The sequence below is a fragment of the Chelonoidis abingdonii genome, chromosome 24 (assembly GCF_003597395.2).
Source record: "Chelonoidis abingdonii isolate Lonesome George chromosome 24, CheloAbing_2.0, whole genome shotgun sequence".
Taxonomy (NCBI): domain Eukaryota; kingdom Metazoa; phylum Chordata; order Testudines; family Testudinidae; genus Chelonoidis; species Chelonoidis abingdonii.
Genome location: NC_133792.1, coordinates 22,182,645 through 22,201,372, shown reverse-complemented (window position 1 = coordinate 22,201,372; position 18,728 = coordinate 22,182,645). Strand labels below are relative to the sequence as shown.

At 47.0% G+C, this 18,728-nt stretch overlaps 2 protein-coding genes across 2 annotated transcripts in view; one reads left to right on the top strand and one right to left on the bottom strand.

The window, feature by feature from the left end:
- Positions 1–15,216, bottom strand: part of LOC116817495 (carboxyl-terminal PDZ ligand of neuronal nitric oxide synthase protein-like) — a 60,713-nt gene extending 45,497 nt beyond the window's left edge. Inside the window, exons 1-2 of the mRNA XM_032767694.2 lie at positions 15,059–15,216; positions 7,977–8,048 (exon numbers count right to left, since the gene is read on the bottom strand). Of these exons, the coding sequence (XP_032623585.1) occupies positions 7,977–8,048; positions 15,059–15,163 (177 nt within the window). The 5' untranslated portion in view covers positions 15,164–15,216. The remainder of the gene's footprint in view (positions 1–7,976; positions 8,049–15,058) is intronic.
- Positions 1–18,728, top strand: part of TTLL11 (tubulin tyrosine ligase like 11) — a 231,818-nt gene that overhangs the window by 64,593 nt on the left and 148,497 nt on the right. The window lies entirely within an intron of this gene.

The window sequence follows — 18,728 nt, the reverse complement described above, 5'->3', positions numbered from 1 at the left end:
CCTCTTATCCCATGACAACTTAATTTATGTAACAGCCTTTGGTGGGGGACCTTGTCAAAGGCTTTCTAGAAATCTAAGTACATTATGTCCACTGGACCTCCCTTGTCCACATGCTTGTTGACCCCTTCAAATAACTCTCATAGATTAGTAAGACACGATTTCCCTTTACAGAAACTATGTTGACTTTTGCCCAACAATTTATGTTCTTCTAGGTGTCTGACAATTTTATTCTTTACTGTTGTTTCAACTAATTTGTCCGATACAGACCGGTAAGTCTTAACGTCAGTAACTGCCGGGATCACCTCTAGAGCCCTTTTTAAATATTGGCGTTACATTAGCTATCTCTAGTCATTGGGTACAGAAGCTGATTTAAAGGACAGGTTACAAACCCTAATTAATAGTTCTGCAATTTCACATTTGAGTTCTTTCAGAACTCTTGAGTGAATGCCATCTGCTCCCGGTGACTTGTTACTGTTAAATTTATCAGTTAATTCCAAAACCTCCTCAAGTGACACTTCAATCTGCAACAGTTCCTCAGATTTGTCACCTACAAAAGACGGCTCTGGTTTGGGAATCTCCCTAACATCCTCAGCCGTGAAGACTGAAGCAAAGAATTCATTGAGTTTCTCCGCAATGACTTCATCGTCTTTAAATGCTCCTTTTGTATCTCGATTGTGCAAGGGCCCCACTGGTTGTTTAGCAGGCTTCCTGTTTCTGAGGTACTTAAACATTATTACCTTTTGAGTTTGTGGCTAGCTGTTCTTCAAACTCCTTTTTGGCTTTTCTTATTATATTTACACACTTAATTTGGCAGTGTTTATGCTCCTTTCTATTTACCTCACTAGGATTTGACTTCCACTTTTTTAAAGATGCCTTTTAATCTTTTTCTGCTTCTTTAACATGGTTGTTAAGCCACGGTGGCTCTTTTAGTTCTTTTACTGTGTTTTTTAATTTGGGGTATACATTTAAGTTGGGCCTCTATTATGGTGTCTTTGAAAAGTGTCCATGCAGCTTGCAGGGATTTCACTCTAGTCACTGTACCTTTTAACTCCTGGCTCATGTCAGCAATGGCTGGAGTTGCCACAGGGGTATTTCCAGCTTGTAAATGGGAAGGGAGGTATCAACAAGATTGTTAGTACAGGCCATACTGTCAGTCGGAGAACTGCTGAAGTAACCCACACTAATGCAGTATGTCTGTCCCCTTCTGCCTCTGAGGCACTACCTGAGGATTTTGGCTTCTTTTCATAGAACTTGCTAAGTCATCTAATCCAGTCCCCTGCTCTGAGGCAACTTTAAGTATTATCTAGACTAGTGTTTCTCAACCTTTTTTGACACCAGGTACCAGCTTGCTGCCTTCCTAAACTGTGTCAGGGAGATCGCAGGGACTGGCGCTGGTCCATGGGGCAGTCATTGAGAAATGCTGATAAAGACCATCCCTGACAGGTGTTTGTCTAACCTGTCCTTAAACATCTCCAACGACAGATTCCATTACCTCCCTAGGTAATTTGTTCCAGAGTTTAACTACTCTGACAGAAAGTCTTTCCTAACATCCGACCTAAATCTCCCTGGCTGCAATTTAAGCCCTCTTCTTCTTGTCCTGACCTCAGTGGTTAAGGGGAACAATTTGTCATCCTACTCTTTTGGGGAGGTAAAAGGGAAACACCCTACAGCAGCTTCTGGCAGCACAACATCCCTATCCAGCAACACCACTGGTCATGCAGCTGCATAGTCTTGTACAGGTGCAAGTGCCCTGTATGCTCCACACAAGAGAAGTTTCACACACTTCAGATCTGAACTCCAACCACCACAGAACCAGCAGCGTAACAAAAATGAGGAAGTTGAACAGGCTGCAAAGACCAGTCAAGGAATCCCAGTGTCTTGTTTGTTTTCAGGTTTGGTTTGAGCTACTACAAGGCTGCAAGCTGTAAACACAAAGCTGGCAGGGAAATCCAACCTAGCTCCAAGCATAACAACTCAGGAGGGAGTCTCTGGGAGCCATAAAATGAGATTTTTTGGAAGCATCTGTGCAACAGAAAAACAAACACTTTCCTCCCCGTAGGTGTTCTATTTGCCAAGCTAAAATTAAACTAAGAAGTTTGGAGACTATCCATGACAATTTTACTGGAGTTTTACTGAAATTCTGAGACAGAGTATTACTTAAAACCAACACATGGGTCTGAGCTGTTCCTGTCCAGCTCAGAGTCCTGCCACTCAGCGGCTATTTGCAGGCTTTCCCACTCAATCCATGAGAGCTGGTTTAGACTAAGGGCAGGTTAATACTTCAGGCAGGAAACCTGGCATTAAAATGCAAGAATTATTCAAGACACTTGCTAAAAACATGGAAACAGAGCTAGTATTAGCAAACTGGCAATGATAAACCAGATTGGGACTTGTGTTGTAATTCCAAGGGGGTAGGGGGTCAGAAACCAACCTCAGGAATCTATTCAGTGCATCTTCTGAGGGTTTGTAAGTGTGCACCTGTTTCTTTGCAGTTTCAGTTGTTAAAGATTTAACAGCCTATCCTGAGAAGCCTAGAGTTATCAGAAGGAAACAGGAGGAGGAATACACAAGTTTGGAGGTTTAACTTTTTGTCTGGACATTAATAACGCACGATGGAAGCACTGTCAGTAAATTGCTGCCTTTACAAATAAGAGGCTTTATGTTAAACCTCCAACACTGGTGTTATGGCTTCTTTCTAGATGTTGAGACAAAACTTGCTTAGAACTATAGTAGCCACAGGGGTCTACGTATCAAGTTTGAAATCTCTAGACTACCTGGCACATAAATTCAAAGTAGATAACTGGAGAGCCACACAGCTGAATGTGAGTTGCTGGAGGTCTGCTCCGCAAGTATGTTGCGGATCCTACGATGCTACTCAGAAGAGGAGTTTGAACTTGTGTTCCTAGGCCACTCTTCATCCCAAAAAGGTGGCTGCATTTCAGTAATTCTGTATCAGTCTAAAGTCCTTTGGCATATCAAAAAATGTAAGATGATTTGTTACTATACATATTTGGTAGTGTTCAGAGACTCCAGGATCTACTGTAGGCAGGAGAAAAGGAAAGGGGTTATGCCAGAGGTGGGCAAACTATGGCCTGCTGGCCACATCCAGCTCCTGCTGGGGAGCGGGGTCAGGGGCTGCTCCATGTGTGTGCGCCACAGCTCTGCGCAGCTCCCGGAAGCAGCGGCATCTCTCCCCTCCAGCTCCTATGTTTAGGGGCATGCTGCCCCCACCCCAAGTACCACCCCTGCAGCTCCCATTGGCTAGGAACTACAGCCGATGGGAGCTGCAGGGGCCGCACCTGCGAATGGGGCAGTTCGCACAGCCCCCTAGCTGTGCCTCTGTGTAGGAGCCGGAGGGGGGACATGACGCTGCTTCCAGGAACTGCTTGAGGTAAACGCCACCCAGAGCCTGTACCCCAAACCCCTCTTGCACCCCAAACTCTTGCCCCAGGCTTGATCTCCCTTCCCCTCTCCGAACTCCTCAGTCCCAGCCTGGATCACCCTCCTACACCCCAAATCCTTCATCCCCAGCCCCACCCCAAAGCCTGCACCTCCAGCCAGACCCCTCACCCACCCCCCCACCACTCCAAACCCCTCCCGCACCTGAGCCCCCTCCTGCACCCTGAATTCATTTCTGGCCCCACCTCAGAACCTGAACCCCCAGCCAGAGCCCTCACCTGCTCCAGCACCCCAACCCCAATTTGAACCTTCATGGCCCCCATACAATTTCCATTCCCAGATGTGGCCCTCGGGACAAAAAGTTTGCCTACCTCTGGGTTATGCTCTTTGCACTTCTGGGCTCTGGTGTGCTGCCATTGGCTAAGTCTATGCCCCACCCCTAAGCCACAGAGAGCAAGCCAGTGACGCATCAGTGGTCAGTTATGATGCTGTTTGAATCTTAAATCCCACTGCCCTGAGAAGGGATCAATAGTTGTTCCTAGGCCTACAGAGTGCCGACAGACTGCAGTGGGAGAGACAGCTCTGCACTGGAAGGAAATGCCGCTTTGCCATTCATACCATCCACACGCACACACCCCAGTGGGTGGGGAAGACTCAGTTTTGCCCATCGTAGGCCCCCCCATGATCTTTGTGCTACCGTTCCTAGAATCAAATACCCATTCCCCAGCCATAGCTTCTCCGCAACTACCTTCTTACAAACAGCAGGTCCAGTTCTGCCCTCAGACCTGCACTGTACTCCCAAAGACTTCAGGGAGAGCCTCACCATTGCACAAGGGCAGAACCTTGCCCACTAGCTTCTCCCTAGAAGGCATAGGGGAGCAGGGATGACAGATACACCCGCCCCCCAAGAGATTTGCTGCATCACTTTGATTTATTCTGGCTCATGAGAATGAATTTTCCTTTGACTCACGCAGAAAGAAAATGTTTGCAGTTACCCCCCGGCTTTCTGAAACTCCAGGAATGTCATGTCACCTGCAGTTCTCATGCAGCTCATTCAGCTCCAACACTCTCAGAATACATTACAGCCTCTGCAAATGGCAAGGGCTTGACAGCAAGAGAGAAAATGTTGCAGGCTCTTAGCTGATGTCTACACTATAGACAAATAATTAAACCACATCCACCTGGTGCTTTTGTTGGTGAAACTTATGTCAGGGTTTGGGGTTTCTTCCCCACATCCCTGACCAACAAAATTTTGCTGACAAAAGTGCTAGTGTAGACAAAGCTTTAGAGCTGGAGTGCCTGAGGCAATGGAACAAAAGTTATGCAGCTATTGTGTGACGCTTGTTCCCCAGATCACAGGTTCTGTGCAGCGTCACCACTAGAAGCACTCTCTCTCCTGGACTGGATGGCTACAGCGGCACTAAGAACTAGATTCCAACTGCTGCTTGGTCAGAACTAGATATGCCTGTCAGTGCATCATATTCCTGGTCCTACTTATTATTCAAGTACTAAACGAATTTCATCACCTTCTTTGTCAGTGTAGGAGGGGGCAGGGGATTAGCTTAAACCCAGAGGATCATAATAACATGGCAACTATATGCAGCTAATAATCCAGGGGGAGGATTAGGAAATTTTAGATGTATAACTAGCACTGCATAATGAAAAACTAAGCAGAGAAAATGGCAGTTCCCCCTACTCTACCTACTGTATTTGCCTGAGGTTCCTCTAACTGAGGAAGCATGAGCTGCCACAAGGTTTTTCAGTTTGTCTTGCAAATGGAATCTAGTTCCATGAGTACAAACAAAAGGAATGCCAATAACTCAGTGATAAGATCTGTTCAGTGAGAAATATGGATTTAATGTTTACCACTTAAAGTTGTATAAAAAGCCTCTGCCTCAAAAGAACAGCTTGTGATTTTAGCAGACCAATGTTAGATTCATGACTGAGAATCTCAGATAGCCATAAATCCTGGGCAGTTGCTAACTGGCTTATTGTGCACAATAACAATATTGTGTGTATCCTAAATTCTGCAGACAGACTGGTCTGCTGAACTGGAAGAGCATACCAACGGATTAGTGTCACTGGGTCTCTCTCATATCTCATTTGCGGCTTTAGCAGCAAGTCTGCAGCAGCCATATGCAGAATGCGGCATGGTGTAATGAGGCAGGAAGGAGTGGAGAATTTCTGAGCAGCTAGATACATGAATTGCTGTCTCCCTCCTAAGTCTCCATGCAACTCTAGGTGGGATGATGACACTAAGTTTAGCGTGTGATAAATAGCCTGTGTTGTCCCCCCCGCCCCCATAGCGAGCTAGCACTTCGCCCCGGCTGGAGATTCAGGATTGCCCATAGACATGGAGTAGGGATTCAGTTTCAAACCCCATATACAATTTTTTTTTTTTTTCAGAAATGAGTGACTGGACTAACCAGCTCTGCCAGAGCCCGGAACACTAAAAAGAGGGGTGGGGCTGGCTGACTCAGGGGACTGGGACACTGAGCTTCTCATACAGATGACTGGTGCCCATGCAGGGTGGCAGCACCTATGCGAGTTTGTGACCTCTGTTCAGAACCACTGGGCAAGCGCCCACATCCCAGCTGGCTTGCTCTGTTACCAGTCTTGGTGAAAGTGCCCTCAGTCCTAGAGATGGCCCCTTCAAGTCCCAGGGGAGGCATACTGGGTGGCATGAGGAGGCTTGCATTGTATACCCCGTCTTATGGCTAGTCAACGCTAATCTCTGCTCTCCTCACTCCAGAACCTCTCACAAGCCCTAGTTTTGTATGTACCCATTTTCCTTTTATAGCCTTTGATGTCCCAGATGCGCTGTCTGCATAGATTGCAACCTGCCAAGGACAGGGTAGGACGTCTTAGAGGTTCCCAGCGTTGCTCCCAGCAGTGCAGCCGTCCTGGTCGCAGCACTGACGGGATGCTAGCATTCTAGGAGGCTGCAGTTTAAAGAGTAATAGTCACCAATGGCCTGTCGCTGTACCATGTTCCTTCCACAGGGACAGCTGCAGTGGCAGGAGAGCTAAAGAATTGGGGTGTAGACCAGGCCTCTGTATGCAAGTTAGCACTAAACAGCCACTACCTTTCTTCAGCGTTCCTATTATGCTGTCTGTGCACAAGTATCCTTCTCAAACACCCTGTTCCTTATCCTCTAGTGAGAGATCAGTGCTAGTTAACTTTTCAGTAGAGCAGCAACCTCTGCTCCACACAGCTCTGACGTGTCTGAATACAGTCCTGCTGTACAGTGTACACATGAGGGAAAAGGGAAGTCCTGCCTTCAGACAATGGGCTGAGGTTAAAAACCCCAAACAGAATAGCTGCTTTAAAATACAGTGTGATAACACTGCAACTCACTCAGTCACCAGATTAATCAGTCACATCCATGAGAGTAGAGGGGCATTGTTATGTGCTTCCCAACACCCAAGCATGTTGCTGCACTGCCAGAATTCCCTGATAGATATTAAGCCATTCATCATGCTGATAGCAGGTGCTCAATCAGCGGCTGTCCACAGTTGCTGGGAACAGGAATTAAACACCCTTATTTTATTTTTTAAAAAAGCCACTGAAGGATCAGAAATAAACCTCTTCTGCAGTGCAATTTTAAATCTGACAGGCCAAAAAGATGATGCAGCCCAAGATATACTACTATTCACTGCAGCATCCAAGCTGCCCCACCCGTTGCCTTTTTGCTATTAACTTCCACTTTAAGATAAATAATCTGGCAATTTAGATTGCCACTGCACTGTGTCCTTTGAGCAGGAGCTATGTTAATAGTCTCTGGGCAGGCAGGAGGCAGGGAATCTCATTTCTGCACTTGGCTGGAGATGAATAAATCAACTCTCCAGCTGGTTACAGGCAAAGCTTTAAAAAAAAAGCCATTTAAAATTGTTAGATTTTTAAACACCAAAAGAAAACCAGGATAATCCCTTTTGAAGGCTTCAAATGCACAGTTCAAAACCGATTTCAGCTGAAGTTTGAGACATTTCTGAACAGTCTCTGGATTAAACACCCCAGTATTTCAGATGGGTATGAATATAATGAACATGGAGACTGTCGGAGCAGGCATCAGTGCAACTTCTTGGATGGAGGCTTTGAGAAAATCAACCTGCACTTGAAAAACTTCAAAACTGGTTTGAGACAGATATTCCAATAACATTTTTGGTTAATTCTAATGCCCATTCACAAGCCCTCCTGATGAATAAGAGGGTAGAGGAAGAAAAGTGAAATCTCGCCAAGTCTTTGTTAAAGTAAAAACTTGCAAAAAGGGAAATGTGGGGTGTGTGAGGTCCAGAGAGGAAAACAGAAACCTTACGTAACTCAGTGGAGGTGGAGCTGGTTTCCTCTCTCTGCTTTGGAGAGGAAAGTTGGGGAGGACAGGGTGCTGGATCTAGTCCTTGTATGTCTCAGGAGTGTGGCTACAAAGCTATACAAGAAAAGCAGTTAAATTGCTCAAATTCCAGCTGTTAGAAGCAGAGGGGTCTGGGGAAGGGCAGGACAGAGCAACTACACCTGCATATTTCCATTCAAGGTAACCTGCTATGAGCAGTGGTACCAGGGCTCCCAGTCAGACTCACCCGAATCCTTCTCATGGCTGCTACGATCTCCACACGGCTGTTGGGTCTCGGCACATCCAGACTACCGATGTACTGAAAGACAGAACAGTGGTGAGATGGTCTTAAAAGACTGCAGTGAAGGAGTCACAACGTCTTCGAAATGAACAGCACCTTTGACTGATAATTAACCCATGAGTGGCTGGGCAGTTAGACTCCTCTAACTCATGTCAGCCATTTCTGTCAGCACCTAGAAGGAGGATCCCTGGCAGGTATCAATGGATTCTTAATGCCAGGTTTAAGCCCTTGAGCTCTTCCAGTTCTAGAAATGCCTGTAGATACATTAGACATTAAATTTGCATCATCCCACTAAAAGCTAGCCCCTCTCCTGGAAGCACGATCTAGTTTGCTGGACTCCATTAGAGACCCTAATACTTTGCACTAGAGCAAGGAGATTACTACTGGCAAACACAACCAGATGGACAGCTGCTAGCCAAGTCACTACACACACTGCATCTCCCACAGCGTTGGTCCCTATCTTCTTCCTTCCCCTCTCCAAGAAAAGCTTCTTGAAAACCTCAGAATGTCAGGCATCCCCAAGGACTGGGGCCACTACATGGCTCTGTGGCAACTGGCTTAGATGAGGAGCAACGTGCATGGACCAGGGAGCAATCTGCATCCCTGGTCAACGCCCTTCGTTGTCTCCGCTGCGCCTCTCTGGACATCAGGTGCCTTTTTGCTTGCTTGGCCTAGCAGAATTCCCTAGCTGATCCTGCACAATGTGCCAGAACTGGTATTCTGGGCTGGCCCAGCCTGTCAATAACTAGGAGCTAATGGGAGCTGCAGCCCTACATTTCCACCAGGAACAGCAAGTTGCCCAGCATCCTGTAACAGGACACGCAAAATTTACATTTGCAGCATTAGCACCTCCGTCTGCTGAACAAGGGCTGCTGAAGCTCAAGGCAGATGGTAAGTTCCAGGTCCAGTATGGAAACCTGCCCACAATCAATTAACAAATGCAGGCTTCTGTATCTTGGCTACCTATAGTCCTGGCCATGGGTTTGGATGCCATCGGGACCATATACGTTGGTCATACACTTGCTTTGGATAAAATGTAGCTTGAGAGCCTACCTGATACAGCAGGAGCCAACCCTCCCACAGAAGTTTCCCCTGAGATGACAGCACTGCTACCTTATGCTCAGTCCCAACCTGCCCACACTTGTGTGCCAACCCAGCCAAGTGAAGTTATCTGAACAGTGACAGGAAGGGAGGACTCTGCTGCAGGACAGCGGGTACTCATGATGGCATATAGGGTGGGACAAATATGCAGAAGAGCAGAGTGCTGCCCACAGCGCCACCAACCAAAGCAAGCCAGTGCAATGCTTGAGATCCAGGCTGCCTTTCTGCCCCAAGCAATGGGGGAAATCCCAAACATCCCACAGACAGCAGTTTGTGTGTGGCACAAAGGTAGTGAATGCTCTACGGGGCCTCTGGCTCATCTGCAGCATAGCTGACTGGAAGGGGGGAGCGAAGGGAGAATAGCCTGAGTCAGCCAGTAAACAGAAGAAGAAACGAGTGGGTGATCAGCATCCTGTCAGTGCCGGGGAGTGCGCGTTGCTGTCCTCCGACCATATGCTGTGGAAGTCGGACAGCTGGAGCGAGGGAGTCCGATTCCAAAAGCCAGTCCAATGTGTCGGCATTAGCATTCTCTCATCGGTGGAACATGCAGCCCCCATGGCAGGCAGCCTGCCTTCCTTCCCCACATTAATCAGGGGCGCTGGTGCTGAGCAAGCTCAGCCTCCATGTATAAGAGGGTTTGGTTTGTGAGTCTAGAGGAAGTTTTGTGGCCAGCAAGTCAGGGAAGCCCCATGGAAGCTCAGCAGGCAGCTCCTGCTCTTCCTAAAGAGCAGCCCATGCCTCTCACAGGGCATGCTGACATCTTTATGGGTTTTTGAGATCACTGATGCAAGAGCTGCAGCTGGCAAGACCCAACGGCTTGTAGAGTTTTATTTTGCAAGCTTGCATTCAATGAAGAGCTCTCCACACAGACTGGCAGTCTTAGCTCAGTATTTACTGCTCTTTCAGCTGCGTAGAAATAAGCACTGCAAGCATCTTGAAAGGTCGTCTCATTTCCCTGCACCGTCTGTAAGCAGCTCCAGATCTTCTACAGGCATGCCATTTTGTAACTACTTACAGCAACCCCTCGGTGAGCCACAAGAGAGATCCAGGCCCCGGAGCATCACTACTTGGGGTCCGTGGGGAGGGAAAGGACTAGCTTTTCCTTCCCCCTTTCTATAGTAGCAAAGGTACATTAACATCCCAAATTGGATCTGTTTGGTTTTCCCCATTCACAAAGGGCCATGGTCTATAGGGAGTCACATGAAGAAATTCACTGTAATGCAGTAGGCAGGCCCTTTGCAATCTTGCTATCAGTAGACAATGGGGAGAGAGCCAGTGGCTAAGAACACTTCTATTGGCTTTGCTCTCAGACCCTGCATCTAGGTCCCAATCCTGCAAGCTGATCCATGTGGAATCTCCATCCTTAGAGGTTTTTAAAGCCCAGCTTGACAAAGCCCTGGCTGGGATGATTTAGTTGGGGTTGGACCTGCTTTTAGCAGGGGATGGGACTAGATGACCTTCTGAAGTCTCTTCCAACCCCAATCTTCTATGATTCTGTTTGCCTATGGAGGGCCCCTTAGAGTTCACCGGGGGCTCCACCCAAGTGTAAGGCTGCTCACTTGCAGCTTGCAGTATCCGGTTCTTACATGGCTAAGTGCGTGCATTGAGAGTTCATCCCTAAAGATCTGAAATATAAACTCACTGATATTATGCAATGTGGCATGGTACTTACAACCGGGAAAGAATTAGAGATGAGAAACATTACCAATAAACAAATGTCTTGCACAAAGCAAGCTAGATAATTAACAAGCTAGTCATTTTAAGAGGCACAGCCAGACTGATGTACCTACAGTGAGAAACTTAACTAGAAGAGATAGACCCTACAGTAGAACTAAATAACATGTTACTAAGGTAATATAAACTTCATCTGTGAGGGTGGAAGACAAGCCAGCTCATTACAACTTCAAGAGGAGAGTTGGGCAAGTAGCTTGATAGGTATGGAGCTATCTACTCTCTCAATAGCATGGTAGTCCTACAGCTGGCTGACTGCAGGTGGCTATCCTACCCATTAGAAATGCAAATTCATTTCAGAACTTTTAAAAATTCCTTAATGTAACAGCTTTTCGCCTGTTAAGGTGGCATCCAGTATAGCAGCTGTTATGTTTTACGCATTCAAAATACTGAATCTCCCTGTCCAGCAAAGCTAGATTTTTATACAAGCAATTGAGAATTTAAACATATCTCTCTCCCACATCCTCTTTAAATCTACAGCTCCTTCAGCAGGAAAACTGAACTGCACAAACATCAACATTTGTAAAGCTTTATTTGAATGCATTCCTTTTCCTTACAGCTCGGGGGAGGGGAGAAATGAATTCCATTTCTAATCTGTCAGGCCACCTGCAAACAAACTAAAATTACTCCTGCAAAATGCAGTTCATTTTGTCAGCTAAATTATAAACTCATTCCCTCTGCACTGACTACAGGAAGTCGGTTACAACGAAGTCATTTACTCAAAGGCAGATGTAGTCATGCCTAGACATTTTTCATGATCAATATAAAGTCCCTGACAATGATATCAGGAGTTCTTCAGATCCAGCACCAAGATTACTTCTATTTAAATTAACATTTGGCCTTCTACAGCTTTTCCTGCAGCACAGTGGGTCAAACGGGCCAAGATGCTAACACGAAATTTAGCACAATGGCCATTACTATGCTGGTATCCAGGGAAGTATTTTTTCTAACTATTAAGCTCCTTGAGGCAGGGTCTGTGTACCCCTGTGTGTCTGAACCCAGTCCAAGTGGAGCCTCTGTGTACCCTTGTGTGTCTGAACCCAGTCCAAGTGGAGCCTCCGAGGACAAATGCCCATGATACAAATACTATTAGAATCATAGTACTAGAGCTCAAGGCCGCAAGGGACCATTAAATAATCTAGTCTGACCTCCTGTACAGCACAGGCCACCACTACCACCAAGCACCCACTGGCACTTGCCGTAGACAGAAGAGTACTAAGGACATGATGCAAAGTCCAGTGCAGTCAACAGGAGCTTTTCCAGATCAGTTCCCAAGTGAACCACACAGAAAAGTTTCCAAGCTTTAAAAGATGCTAGACTTCCAAAAACAGCTACACAAAAAAATCTAGTGCAAACCAGTTTAATCTGAGCATAACTGCACAGCCTCAGTGACCTTTTGCTGTTTTTCCCTCCACACTTCGTCTGCTCAAAAGCACTATAAGGGCAATACATTTTGTTGGCATGTTTTGAAATTCCTTTGCTTTTTTTTTTTTTTTTTTTTTAAAAGCCCAGTTGCAGAGAGAAACATATTTTAAATGGGACTGAAACTAGCGTGGGAACAGCAGGTTCAGAACACTAACTTTTAGATCTTGTTCATAGTTTATTACCCAGGACACCAACACTAACACGTGACTTTACTAGCCATGTAAGTGCATTAGAACTCCAGTTATGGTGATTTATTACCAGCACCCACCTGCAGCTCCAAATTAAAGCCCAGCGGCCAAAAATGCTGAAGTGTCTATTGATAGTAAGGGTGCAAGGCCACTCAAAAGTCCACGGTTGGGAGGCAGCCATGTCCCAGCTCCTCTAGGACGGCAAAGTCCTGGAGCTAGGCACCCAACATTCAAGGCACCTAAAGTCAGTGAACGCTTCAGAAAGTATTGGTCTCAATGTTTTAACGGGCAAGGGGGCTGAGGACCCAGTGCACTGACATCTCCTGAGCCTTCGGCCTTCTGCAAAATTCACGCCTTAGCTGTTCAGTTTGTACCTGGCTCCACTCTGGGCTTTCATGTTACATGTTTTAGCCAAGTGCCTCCTTGAGCTACAGGATCGTAGATGCCTCGCAACTGCTCTTGCATACCAGCAGCCAAGTCAGTGTGGTAGGAGAGTAACATCATCTGCTAAGTCCAGGACTTCAAGGGATGAGAAGAGCGTCCACTCAGTGCCTCTTGGCATGTCTTCTGTTGCATCCCGCATTAGTCAATGGCAATGTTGAAGAGGATTGCAAACCTGACACACTCTGGATGTACTCCTGTTTTGACTTCAAAACTGAACTCACTGTGATCACGCTGCATGTAAAGTTGAAATAGAAAGTTTTGATGACGTTGATTATACGGAAAGAAATTCCATATGCTCACAGAATGCGCCATAAGCTAGTCCTGTGAATGCTATCAAAAGCCTTCTCAAAGTCTATGGAATTTATGTAGAGTTGCTGTTGCCATTCTAAGCACTGTTCTATTGTGTTTCATAGAATGAGGATGTTATCTGTCCATCCATGCCCTTTCCAAAAACCAGCTTGGCTCTTTTCTGAGAACATTATCAACTGCCTCTGATATATGCTGGACTATGATCTTATATAATACCTTGCTTGGCACAGATAAAAGTGCAGAAAGCCTTCGTTCTGCAGTTAAAGAACAGGTTTCAAGTACCTGCAGACCTTGATGAAGAGATGGGGAATGCAGATGAGGAGATCAACAAGCAGTGGGATGAAGTAACATCAATGTATAAACAGAGTAGTGAAACCTGTCTATGCCACAGGCAGAAGAGAAGGAAGGAGTGGATTACACCCAGCACACAGAACGCTATAGAAACCAGATGAGCCCCGAAGAAAAAAGTTTTAGACGCAAAATCCCAGAAGCTAAAGGACAAATACCATGAGCAGCATAGCAAGGTATAGCAGGAGGTCTTTGCGAGAGCGAACGAACAGCATCATATTGATAATTTGGCAACACAAGCAGAGGATGCAGCTGCTCATGGTGAACAAAGAACCCTCTACAAAATGACAAAAAAATATCATAATGCCACTACATAAATCCATGGTACACCCCCACCTTAAATCCTGGGTGCAGTTCTGGTTGCCCCATCTCAAATAAGATATATTGGAATTGGAAAAGGTACAGAGAAGGCCAGCAAAAATTATGACAGGCATTGAACAGCTTCCATATGAGGAGAGATTAAAAGACTGGGACTGTTCAGCTTGGGAAAAAGACAACTAAGGAGAGATATGAAAGATGATTATAAAATTACAAATGGTGCAGAGAAAGTGAACAGGGAAGCGTTACTTACTCATAATTTAATTGGGTAACTGCTGGTTATTGTGTTAACAGGTAGCTGGTTTAAAACAAACAAAAGGAAGCATTTCCTCACACAACGCCCAGTCAACCTGGAACTTGTTGCCATGGGATGTCGTGAAGGCCAAAACTATAACTGAGTTCAAAAAGGAATTCAATATGTTCATGAAGGATAAATCCATCAATGGCTATTAGCCAAGATGGTCAGGGATCCAACCTCATGGTCTGGCTGTCCTAAGCCTCTGACTGCCAGAAGCTGAGACTGGATCACAGGATGGATCACTTGACAATTGCCCTTGCTGCTGATTCCCTTTGAAGCACCTGACTTTGGTCCTGGTCGGGAGACAGGATACTGAGCTCGATGGACCACTGGTCTCACTGAGTAGAGCCACTCTTATGTGATCCAAACTACACACCACTATGGGCTGGGGGAAACTGAGCAGCAGAACTCTGCTCCTGTAACGCCCCAGGTCGCGATAAGGGAATAAAGTCACTTGTTCCAGAGCGTAGAGTCCACCCCGATTTCCAGCCCAGCTACCGCGGTATGATTGTACCACTGCCCTTCCCTGCTCTGCCCCCGTAACTCCCTCCCCGCGACTCCTCTTAGAGCACAACGGTGCCACACTCCTGCCCTGCTGCTTTGCAAAGCCAGCTCGGCACTGCCGGACCAGCGAGCAGCCGGGGGGGGCGGGGTTCTCCCCCTGGCACGTTTATCCCGGGGGCACCAGAGCCCTGCTCGGCATTGTCCCCCTGCGCCGGTGCGCCCGGCCTGCTGCCCCGGGGGAAGGGGCCGGGGCCGGGGCCTCCCGGTGCCCGGAGGGGATTCACCAGCGCTGGACACCGGCAGCAGGGGAGGGGGTCCGGGGGAGCCCCCTCCAGGCCCCAGCAGGCCCCAGCCCGGCTCACCTTGGCCTGGAAGTGGATCCCGTGCTGGAAGGCGTCCTCGTTGTGCAGGGGGACCCGCGAGTCGCAGCCATCGTCCACCAGGTTGTACCTGTTCTTCACCGGCATCTTCCCGGGCGCTCAGGCGCCGCCCAGCCCCGGGGCATCGCCCGCTGCCAGCCCCGAGCCAGCGCCGCGCAGCCCCCGGAGCAGGCGCCGGGGCTCGGGCCGCGTTTTGAATGAGATTCCCCCGGCTGCCCGCGGCGCCTCCCGCCCATTGGCCCCAAGTTCCCTCACGTGACGGGAGGGGGCGGGGCCCTGGGGCCGTCGGGGGCTGGCTCCGGCAGTGACCGCGGGCGGGAAGGGGGATGTGGCCCGCCCGTTTCCCCAGCCAGCTCCCTTTTGGTGCAGTTCCGCAGCCCGCCCGGAGGGGGCTTGCGGGCACCTGTCCATAGCATCTGCTTCCCGCTCAGGTCCTTGGCCGCCCGGCCTCCCGCATCCCCCCCAGCTGGCAGGATGGAAGCTGGCGCAGACCCACTTCACTCTGCTTTCGAGTCGGTTCGGAGCCGTTTCGCTTTCTGCTTTCCCTGCACTAGCAGTGCGCTGCCAGAGCTAGTGGGACACGTTACCCCTTTACAAAGAGGCTTTCTGCGCCCATCCGGAAAACCAGTAATGGGGACATTTCTATTGGAGTTTAGCCTTATGGAATCTTGTCTTGCAAACTCTGCACTGGTGGCTTGCTTGCCTGACAGCGTCCCTTTAAATACAAAGACATGACTGGCCTTAATAATAAGGATCTGACTGAAAAAGCACACAAGGAGCCTGAAACTGAATTGTTAGCTCACCTTATGGTGGAAATGAAATTTACATCATGGGGCAATTTGTCCCAGGGCACCTTAAAACAGTGGGTGATGTGAATTACAGTGCTAGAGACGTGGCAGGATGAGTTAAGGATGGAATATCCACTGTAACTGATCTGTCTTTTCTCTGTATTTTAACACTAGTTTGAGTGTGTGCCTTTTTCCCTACTGTGTACAACTGTGCAAAAAATGATGGAGTCTAAGGCTGTGTCCACACTACAACTTCTAGCCAAGGTTGTTACCAGATATGGCAGGTTCTACCCATGTTTCCTATCAATTCACAATATGGCTAAGGCTGTTAATAGCCACACTAGTGTAGCACCCCTGCCAGAGGCACAGTGTCACATGGCTGACTTCCCACAGGTGCTGAACCAGTTACAGGTTCTTGCAGTGAAGGATCCTTGCCATCTTTGTGCAACAAGTTTGGCTGGTCCTCTTTCCTTCCAGCCTCTTCTGAGGTAGGGCATCCCATGGTGTATTGTGTCACACCTTGCTGAGGTTGCTGTGTAGTGCCTATCCCTTGCTGAGGCAGTGTGAGGTAGCTGTCCAAATTTTCCAGGATGAACTTATGCAAACAGCAGATGCACAAGCATGGTTGTGATGATGACAGAAAAGCCGAGCCATTTCATGTGCAACTTTCTAAGGCAACCCTGTCACTAATCAACTGCAAAATCGGGTTTGAAAGGTGTAAGTTGAATAGGGCCCAAAAGTCAGAGACATGCTTATCCCTGGGGTAACTCTATTGATTTCAGTAGGGCTGCACCAGGAATTAATCTGGGCCCTTGTTTATGAAGTGAGTGACTATAACCTTTTATCATACAAATAATATCATCATGCTTAAATATGATCACACACTGTACTCTCTGTGATATCTATTTTAACAAGAGAGATTTTTTTTAATGAGTAAAATTCAAGATATGGAGCTTGATCAGTGATATCATAACAGGGTATCTCGTTCCAAAACCACAGAGGATGTGGGGTTCCCATTACTGAACTGTAACCTTGTGACTGATACTGCAAGTGTGCCGGCTAACTGATAAATCAAAGGATATGCATTGCCAAGTGGTTGTTCTTGGTGTTCTGGTCTCAGATCCTCTGCCAGGGCACCTATATTATTGCAAGAGTTATGACAACAGTCCTTCGCTTTGCCAGCCTGGACCTACCTCGTCCCATTCAGTTATGCACACTTTCTGCCACAGTGGAGGCTGTGCTGCTCCAAGCCTCACTCCCATGACTGCGATTGGCCCAAGTGGTTTGGCAGGTTTGAGCAGGCACAACTCAATGGGAGGAAGGTAGCAACGACAAACTAGCCAATTACAGAACCTCATCATTAAGGGAGGGAAGGGCAGCCTGAAGAACTAGTACTGTTTCTATGTACCATTGGTTGGAGTCCATGCATTCAGGAATACCATGCTTGCAAGCAGATCTTCCTCATACTGTGGCTTCACTCAGGGTTGAGTCGGCAATGACAGGTCCTTCAATTAGCCTCTTCTTTGCTATGCTCTTCTGTCTGTCTTGTCTCCAGGCTTCTTTTTCCCCTGGCTATAATATATCACATTTCCCATTTAAATACACACAGATTTATGCTAATCCTTCATTTGTTCAGAGTACCTCAATATAGGTTTCATTTTACATATGCAATTAAATGAATCTGTTTTTGCTATCGAATGTGCCAGTCTTCAGATTCTGTACTGCACCTGCAGATTCATGAGCTCTCTTTAGGCGATAGCTTTTTATGCACACTTGTGTGCTGAATGCTCAGGATGTTTGGCGCTTTTTTCTTTATATTTTCAGGAGTCTTAATTTAATAAAATATGGAAATAAAATCCAACCAGCCTGAATCAATAACCTAGATTATCTTCTTGTGAGTATTGCTGAACTAATGAGGTAAGGTGAAATTGTTTGGTTTCCTTAAAACAGAAGAGAATGTCCATTATCCCAACCTCTCATTTAAAACTGACTTCTAAGAATTTCTTGGAGCTCACATGGGAGACTTCTTTGACTCTTGTTCACTGAATGGGAGGCAGTGCATCTAGGCCAGGGGTAGGCAACCTATGGCACGAGTGCCCAAGGCGGCACGCTAGCTGATTTTCAGTGGCACTCATACTGCCTGGGTCCTGGCCACCGGTCCAAGGGGCTCTGCATTTTAATTTAATTTTATATGAAGCTTCTTAAACATTTTAAAAACTTTATTTACTTTACATACAACAATAGTTTAGTTATATATTATAGACTTATAGAAAGAGACCTTCTAAAAATGTTAAAATGTATTACTGGCACACAAACCTTAATTTAGAGTGAATAAATGAAGACTCAGCACAGCACTTCTGAAAGGTTGCTGACCCCTGATCTAGGCATTGTCTACACTAGCCAGTTAGTGTGCTAACCTTGCATGACTGTAATACACCATGGGTAAAATCCTGGCTTCATTTAAGTCAAAGGCAAAACTCCCATTGACTTCACTGGGGACAGGCTTTCACCCCAATTTCTAGTCACAATCGCTATCCATGGTGCTCAAGTTTCCCACTACCACTTGTTTGTCCCTGCTGTACACAAAGCTACCCACTGTGTTACAACCCTTGCCCTCAGTCTCAGTGGAAAGCCGTAGGAGGTGTAGTTCCAAACAGCAGACATCATAACCACAGACATTATAGACTTGCTGCAGGGAGCTGTGCTGAGTATAATGGGACAGGTGCAATATTTCAGCTCCTACAATGCTGGCAGAGGATGATGCATTCGGGTCTCCCAATGATAGCAACCCTAGGAGCCCAGTGGGCCAAGTTAGACAACATGCTGGTTAAAAAGACTACAGTGAAGCCCCTCTTCCCACATAG